The 8142-nt window shown below is 54.5% G+C and overlaps 1 protein-coding gene across 1 annotated transcript; it reads right to left on the reverse strand.

Moving 5' to 3' along the window:
* Positions 1-4405: 4405 nt before the first annotated feature.
* Positions 4406-7260, reverse strand: CCL17 (C-C motif chemokine ligand 17). Its single transcript, XM_004313229.4, has 3 exons — positions 7146-7260; positions 5291-5408; positions 4406-4655 (listed from the first exon to the last, which is right to left on the reverse strand). Exons 1-3 carry the CDS (start codon positions 7213-7215, stop codon positions 4535-4537), a joined length of 309 nt encoding a protein of 102 aa, XP_004313277.3. The 5' UTR covers positions 7216-7260; the 3' UTR covers positions 4406-4534.
* Positions 7261-8142: the final 882 nt, after the last annotated feature.

Consider the following 8142-nt stretch of genomic DNA (forward strand, 5'->3'; position numbering starts at 1 on the left):
AGAACAGGTCCCTGACCCTCTTCTGTTAAAATGTACCCATGATGCAGCCACTATGGAAAACAGTATGGAGGCTCCTCAGAAAACTGAAAATAGAATTACCGTATGATCCAGCAATCCTACTCGTGGGCATGTATCTGGAAAAAACTATAATTCAGAAAGGTACATGCACCCCTATATTCATAGCAGCACTATTTACAATAGCTAAGACATGGAAACAACCTAAATGTCCATCGATAGATGAATGGGTAAAGAAGATGTGGTACATATATACAATGGAATACTACTCAGCCACAAAAAAGAATGAAATAAGGGGTTTCCCTGGTGGTGCAGTGGTTAAGAATCCGCCTGCCACTGCAGGGGACACGGGTTCGAGCCCTGGTCCGGGAAGATCCCACATGCCACGGAGCAACTAAGCCTGTGCGTCACAACTACTGAACCTGCGCTCTAGAGCCCATGAGCCACAACTACTGAGCCCGCATGCCACATCTATTGAAGCCTGTGCACCTAGAGACTGTGCTCCACAACAAGAGAAGCCACCACAATGAGGAGCCCACGCACCACAACGAAGAGTAGCCTCCGCTTGCCGCAACTAGAGGAAGCCCGTGCGCGTAACAAAGACCCAAAACAGCCAAAATTAAATAAATTAATTAAAAAAATATGAAATAAGGCCATTTGCAGCAACATGGATGCAACTAGAGATTATCATACTAAGTGAAGTAAGCCAGACAAATACCACATGATGTCACTTATATGTGGAATCTAAAATATGACAAAAATGAACCTATCTACGAAGCAGAAACAGGCATAGAGAACAGACTTGTGGTTGTCAAGGGAGAGGGGGCATGGGGGAGGGATGGATTGCGAGCTTGGGGTTAGTAGATGCAAACTATTACATAAAGAATAGATGGACAACAAGGTCCTGCTGTATACCACAGGGAACTATATTCAATGTCCTGGGATAAACCATAATGGAAAAGAATATAAAAAAGAATGTATGTATATGTATAACTGAGTCACTTTGCTGTACAGCAGAAATTAACTCAACATTGTAAATCAACTGTATGTCAATAAAAATAAATAAATAAAATGAACCCATGGGATTTAAATGTATGTAGGTGACTGAATGCCACTAAAGAAGAATTTATTACTTACATTTCCCAAGAGAAAGGGCCATGCCACACCACGCAGGGCAGAAGGAGACGCGAGGGGAAAGCCGAGGCCACAACCCTTATTGGGTTTCTGTAGAAAAAGCAAGGCAGGGCAGGGTCAGCAATTGAGGACTGGCCTGTGGGAGTCATTCCAGCGGGCTTTGGGGCGTGGGCGCTGTCCCTCATTGTCTGGTACCCGGCCCTGGGTGATTTGGGGAAATATTCATTTGGGGAGTGAGTTATATAAAGGAAGTGGTTGGGGGATTCAGGATTGGTTGGAGAGTTTGCAATATGATTTTTGCATGCCTTTGAAAGCTGGATCACAGGGGAGGTGTAACTTGTGATGAATGGATGCCAAGTAGACAAATACAGAATCTAAGAAGACACGGTGAGAACACCCCTGGCGCACTGCTCTCAGCACTGCCCACGTTGCATCTGGAATTAGTGGCCCTGCAATTCCCAGCAGTGGTTTTCCTTCTTCCTCTTCATCTCGCTAACCCCTGGCAGCGTCGTTGGTGGTTTCCTTGCCTCTGCTCCCTTAGGAGAAGGGCTGGCCAACCGCAGACACTCTGACCCTAGGCCCTGAGCAGCTACAGTCGGATGTAGGTGACCCCAGCCCCTGGGGCCAGCACTGAGGCCAGGGACCTGGTGGTCAGGGACATCAATCAGGCTCAATCTTTATTGGGAGCTGGAGCGCCCTCTGGTGGGAAACCGAAGAGCAGCGCAATTCAAAATTCCACTTCAATGCCGGGCTTGAAGCCCAGTTATGTTATCAGGGCACCGCTCCTCTGGGAGCTTCTTTCTTGACGTGCCCGTCATGGGATTCACCCAGGGGCTTGTTGATGAAAATATATATATCAAATTTCCACTATGCACAAAGCACTTTTCCCCCCTTATAAATGAGTCAGTAAGTACCGAGTTGCCTGATTCAAATACCTGCCCCAAGGAGTTCATCATCGAGTCAAACATGCAAGTAACTACATTTACCGGGGACAATGTGGTAAAGCTGAGGTGAGAGCAGGGAGCTTATGGAGGACACAGAGTGGGGCATCAACTGCAACCAAGGAGACCAGGGAGGGCTTCTTGAGGGAGGCAGCATTTGAGCTGAGCTCTGAAGGGGGACTGGATTTCAGATGTGGAGGAGGCGAAGCTCTTTTCAGACGGAAGGAACAATGAGAGACCAGCGCCCCTCCCTACCGTTCTGTGTTCTCTGGTTCCTGCCCTGTCCTCTTTCTTCCTATCTCCCTACTAGCCTGTCATGGGGAGTCTCCCAGTCACGAGTCCTTAAAATGGCTTCTTCCCAGGGGAACATGGTAGCTGGTCCCATCTCCTGCATCTTGCCCCACCCACATTGCACCCTGACTCTGCTAGTAGACACTTGGATTCTGAATCCTGCATTTTGCTGCCAGTCCTGACTCCACCTCTCCCCCTCTGAGGGACCTTTAAGCCAACCCCCTGCTCGGTCACTCTCAGGGCCTCCCCCCGGGTAACCCCTTACCTCCTCATCGTCCTCCACTTATCCGAGTTCACAATATGGGCCTCTGAGGAATATTTCACTTTCATATTTCACTAGGAAAAAAAGGTTTTGATTCTTTTAAGGCAAGTTTTCAATGCACTGGATTACATGCATGTTCTCTGAGTGTCTTTCTGGCAGGGTGAGGGATCTGGGCCCCAGCCCTTGTTCTCCTTTGCTGTCCCAGGGGCTCCCCCTTGCCTCCCCCTATTCTGAGATCACCTTTTTCTCACCCCTCACCCCATGTATCCAGATGACATTTTTCCACAAAGAATTCAGACTAGGCTGCCCCAAGGACTCTGGATCCAAGGCAGCTGTTCAAGGGATACTCCTTGGGACCAGGGCAGGGAAAGAGCCCACCTGTGGCTGAGGAGACCCTGGGGTCACAGAGAAGTTCACAGTTCATCACCATCATCAGCCTTATTAGTAGTAGTAGCAGTACTGCTGCTGTTTTCTTCTTGTGCCTCTTCGAAAGTGGGCTTGGCTCTGACATCTGCCCTGCAATAAGACAACTGGCCACAGGGGGGCAGCAGAAGGCATAAGCTTTACCTGAAAATAACTCAATTGCAGCCCCGCCAAACAACACAGGTCACAGAATCCTAGGAGAGAAGGACCCATTGCGCCTGCTCCCAGACTTAGTCCCAGAGAGAGAAGCCACAGCCTACAGCTGGTCAGGAGGGTGAGGCAGAACTAGAATCCGAAGACCCTAACTTCCCCCAGCCCCCCACGGCTCCAGTCCTGAGCTGCGCCTCGACAGAGGGGTCTGCGGATGGGTCCTGGTCCACATCCTTCTGAGCACTATGGGGTCCCCAGTGAGACTCACTGAGCTCCCAGCCTAACGGACGAGTCAGGACTACAGACCCACACAGGAGTCGACAGGAGAACAACCCCCTCGGGCTGCCCCAGAGTCCCTGAAAGCGGGAGGAATCAGAGCAAGAGAGAGAATGGGGGTAGCTGTTCTCAGGGACAGCTTCCTGGAGGCTGGCTTGGGCTGAGGCTGGGTGAGATGTCACCTGGTAGGGCAGGGCTCACAATTCAGGTCGGCAGGAACCACGGGGCCAGGCTGGGGCGGGAGGCGAGGGCTGGGGGCAGCGGGGATGAGCGGGCTGTGGGGTGAGGCTCGGGATGAGGTGGAGCAGCTCGGCCCTGGGAGCCGGCCTGGGGTTGGAGCCGGAAGAGGGAGCTGGGCACAGGTGGAGCTGGTCTTGCAAAGACTGTCCGGGCGGGGCTGGCTGGGCTCGAGGGTGGGTGGGGGCTGGGAGGTGGGTGAGATGGGGAAGGGGCTGTGGGAGCCCCCGGGCCAGGGAGCTCCCCAGCACTTGACAGAACCCTGGCCTGCGGAAGAATTCTAGAACCATTTGTGGAATTGGATCAAATGCGTAAGGCGAAGCGTGTCCTCAGCTCCGCATCAGCTGGGGTGTCACGGAGGAGAATGGGGCAGGCCTGGGAGGGCTCCATGGGCAGATAAGATGGGAGAGAATCCAGACGGCCCTTCCCAGGTCCCCCTCCTGCCTGCGTGCAGCAGAGGGGAGAACCTGCTGGCCTCTTGTCACCCCTGCCCTGCTCGCCCCACAGACCCCCCTCAGCCCTACCCCTGCCCAGGCCTCCCCTCTTTAAGGTGGTCTGCACACTCGAAGCCTCATTTTCCCTCTCCGACCTGGACAGAGTGAGACTAGATGTTCTCTGCGGGCCCTTCCAGGGCGACAGGCCAGAGTGGACAGAACACACTGACCCAGACTAGGGGAGAAAAACTTTAATCAGAGAAGGGGACAGCGGCCTCTTTGTCCTTGTAAGGCCTCCACTGGACCCAGGGAGCTCGGGGTTGGGGTAGTGAACGTGGAGGCGGGAAGACTCCAGATGGGCCAGGGAGAAGTCAGGCCGGCTGGGCGGCCAGGTCACATGACTTCGTGGTGTTTTGCAAGTACTTGACTGCCTTCTTCACCCACCTGTCCTTGGGGTCTGAACAGATGGATCTGCCGTGGAGAGTCACCAGCCTACACAGAGGGAGAAAACCACGCGGGCGCTCAGGGCAGGAAGGCCTTCCAGAGCCCCGGGACCAGCCTCGCCCTGCACTGACGAGGACCCTGAGCCCGCAAGAGGGGCAGAAACTTGTCTGAAGTTACCCAGGGCATCAGCGGCAGCTCTGAGACAGCCGGCTCTGTCCTCGGTGATTCCTGACCCTCCCAGGGTTCCTGCCAGGCCTGGCCCTCCCAGGGAGCCGGGGCCGCACGACTTTGCCCGCCCCCGTCCTCAGACCGCCTGTACCCACCTAGGCCTGGGAACGAGGGGTGCCCGGGAGGGGCCCAGTGCTCAGGGCTCAAGCCCAGGGCCTGCGAAGTGACCACATGGGCCGCTGACTGCCCGTGTGATATGGGGCTGTCCCATCTCTCTCAGGGCCTCAGTTTCCCCATAAATCAATGAAGAGCTTAGACCTCACAGCCTGGGGCCCTTTGGGGGCTCGCAGTGTCGGGTACGGGGGCTGCCCTGAGGAGCGGGACCAGGGGGTCAAGGGACGAAGGCCCTGCTCTCTCCTCTCCGCTCCCCAGTGGCCCTTCTGGGAGCTCCAGGCTCTGCCTTCTCCCACACTCAGCTCCCAGGACAGGGGCAGGGTGGGGACAGGCAGACTCACACGATGGCATCCCTGGGACAGTCCTCTGGGGTCCGGTACCACCTCACCAGCTTCCTGAAAGGAATGGCTCCTTTGAAGTACTCCCAGCAGCACTCCCAGCCCACATTGGTTGCTCGAGCTGCGGGGGAAACAAAGCAGCAGCAGGTGTGTCTGCGGCTGTCTGCGTGGGGAGGGCGTGTGCATGGCTATGGCTGTGGTTGTGGCGGAGGCTCTGTGAGGGTCTGCACGTGTGTGTGTGTGTGTGCGTGTGTGTCTGGAGCCGAGTCTGTGTGTGCATATCTGCATGTGTGTTGGTGTGCCTGTGTGTGTCTGTGGTATCGGGGTGGATCCGTGTGTGTGTGTGTATTTCTGCATGTGTGTGTCTGTGTGGTTGGGAAGGGTCTGTAATTGTATTTCTGTGTAGGGCGTATGTGAGGGGTCTGCACATGTGTCTGTGTGTGTCAGTGCATGCACGATTGTGTGCATGAGGTCCTGTGTGTGCTTTGGGGGGCCCTTTGAGTTTGTGTGTCTGTCTGTTCACGTGTCTGTGTATGTTTGGGAGGGTTTGTGTATGCATGTCTGTGTGTGTGCCTGTGAGTGTGTGTCTGTATGTGTGCATATTTGTGTGTGTGAGATCTCTGTGTGTGTGCATGTGTGTATCTGCATGTGTTTGGGGAGTCTGTGCATGTATGTGTGTGTCTGCATGTGTGTGCATCCGTGTGTGCTCACACTCAGACCAGCCCCGAATCACCAAATGTTGACTCTGGGCCAGGCTCTGGGCTGAGCCTTTGCTACCGCTGCCCCTTCAGCCCTCAAGCACACCTGGAGACAGGTGCTGTCACTACCCCATTCTACAGATGAGAAAGTGGAGGTCCGGGGTGTGAACACAGTTTACTGGGACTCAGTGTCCTCATCTTTGCACAAGAAAAAATATCCAACACTTGCTAACTGGCAAGCTGGTAATCTGTGACCACAATTAAGGCCGCGACAGAGTGTTTTCTAGGAAGGCTCTGACTGTCCTCTGACCACTTCGGGGGTGGAACTTGGTTTGACTAACACGGAGCTGACCAGGCCCAGCGTTTTATGAAGTGAGAGTGAACGTGCAGCCAGCTATGAAGATCACCCCATTAAGATAAGCCCGAAGACAGCAGCTGTGTCACCATGTCACCACACAGGGCGCTAGCCAGCTTTATTTCTAAAGTAGCAATCTTATCTCAGTCTTCCTTTCCCAACTGAGTATAAAAATCTCTTTTTTCACCTGCTCTGGGAACCAATTCTCCTGCCTTTATGCTGATCCTCTCATTGTATATAAGACCCATTACTAAAATAGACTCTAACAAATACTTGTGAGAATTCTTCCTTTTCCACTGTCAAAACACAACCACAGTCACTGCCTCACAACATTTGCAGTGTGAGATATGCAAGTACTTTGTTCCTCAGAAGCTGAGCCCCAAGTCCTGGGGCATCCGCATCCTCATCTCCATCATTTTCCTTTGAATGCCTCCCTCAAAATTCTATTGCTGGGGCTTCCCTAGTGGCGCGGTGGTTGAGAGTTCGGCTGCCGATGCAGGGGACGCGGGTTCGTGCAGCGGTCTGGGAAGATCCCACATGCCGCGGAGCGGCTGCGCCCCTGAGCCATGGCTGCTGAGCCTGCGCGTCCGGAGCCTGTGCTCCGCGACGGGAGAGGCCACAGCAGTGAGAGGCCCGCGTACCGCAAAAAAAAAAAAAAAAAATCCTATTGCTGCCGGCCTCTCGCATCTTTGTAGGAATAAGTGGGGTGTAGGAATAATGTGTGTGGCCAACTGCTGTAGTCTCAGGGCCCCCACTCCTCCTTGCCCAGTGTCCCTTCCTCCTGCTGCCTCTGATCTGCTCTCACCTGCATGGGTGTCCTGCAGGGAAGCCCCCAGGAGGAGCGCGGCCAGGAGCAGCATCTTCAGGGAGGTCATGGTACCGGGAGCCCAGGAGAAGGTCTCTGTGTGTGGGTCTCTTTGCTCAGGGGAGACCAGGATGAGCACAAGTGCGGAGGTGACCTATTTAACCTCTTTGGGGATCTTGCCCCGCCTCCTGTCACCTCCCCCCACATCCTTCCCTAGACCCATGGAGTTCGACGCATTTGAGGTGATTCGGCAGAAGTCCAGTCTTGGAATATTTGCGGCTTTCCAGAGAATAGACACTCAGCTGGGGACAGAGGTGGGTTATGTGTCCGGGGGCCATGACACACTTCTCCTTTCACAGGGGACATTTCTTGGTTCCTCAATTAGCAGAACCAAAAAGCCTCCATCTTAAGCTGCGTGCACCCCTGCTCTGAGGCTGGCAAGCCTCCTTCATGCACGGAGCCCTGGGTTGGGGGACAGCCAGGCAGGGGCCAAGAAGGGCTGCTTAACCTGGGCCCGGAGGAGCTTCAGGGTGCCAGGAAGGCATCCTCAGGCGGTCGGCAGGCTGCACGGGCACACGGTGTCTCTCTGCAGGGGGAGCTCCGGCTCATTCTGAGAAAGGTCTGAGGCCCAGACAGACTTGGTTGTGGATCCTTCCCTAAGCTGGGCCCTGGACCCCAGAAGGCCAGAGCCTAGCAGGTTTGAATCACCATGTAGTCCCAATCTATAGAGATTGGGAAGCCAAGTTCCCTTCTGGCTCCTAGAAGAGCCAAGTGTGCATTGGGCATGTGGTCAGGGTCCAGTCCCAGCCAGGCCCTGAGCAGAATTTCCACGAACCCCATGGGCCACAGCATCCCTGCATCAGGTCAGTCTCCTGGCCATCAGAGAAAATGGCCAACAGTCTGCTCAGGGCTCCCCCCGAACCAGATTATGGGAGTCCCTTAGCTAGAAGGAGAGTCCCATGCCCACCTCCACAGGCTGCATCTCACCAGGGCCACC

The sequence above is a fragment of the Tursiops truncatus genome, chromosome 19 (genome assembly GCF_011762595.2).
Source record: "Tursiops truncatus isolate mTurTru1 chromosome 19, mTurTru1.mat.Y, whole genome shotgun sequence".
In the NCBI taxonomy this organism is placed as follows: domain Eukaryota; kingdom Metazoa; phylum Chordata; class Mammalia; order Artiodactyla; family Delphinidae; genus Tursiops; species Tursiops truncatus.

Coding starts and splice junctions, on each gene's coding strand:
- CCL17 (XM_004313229.4), bottom strand. CDS start 7,215: ATGACCTCCCTGAAGATGCTGCTCCTGGCCGCGCTCCTCCTGGGGGCT. Junction 5,409..7,145: donor CCTGCAGGACACCCATGCAG/GTGAGAGCAGAT, acceptor TTTCCCCCGCAG/CTCGAGCAACCAATGTGGGC. Junction 4,656..5,290: donor TGTCCCAGGGATGCCATCGT/GTGAGTCTGCCT, acceptor CCCTCTGTGTAG/GCTGGTGACTCTCCACGGCA.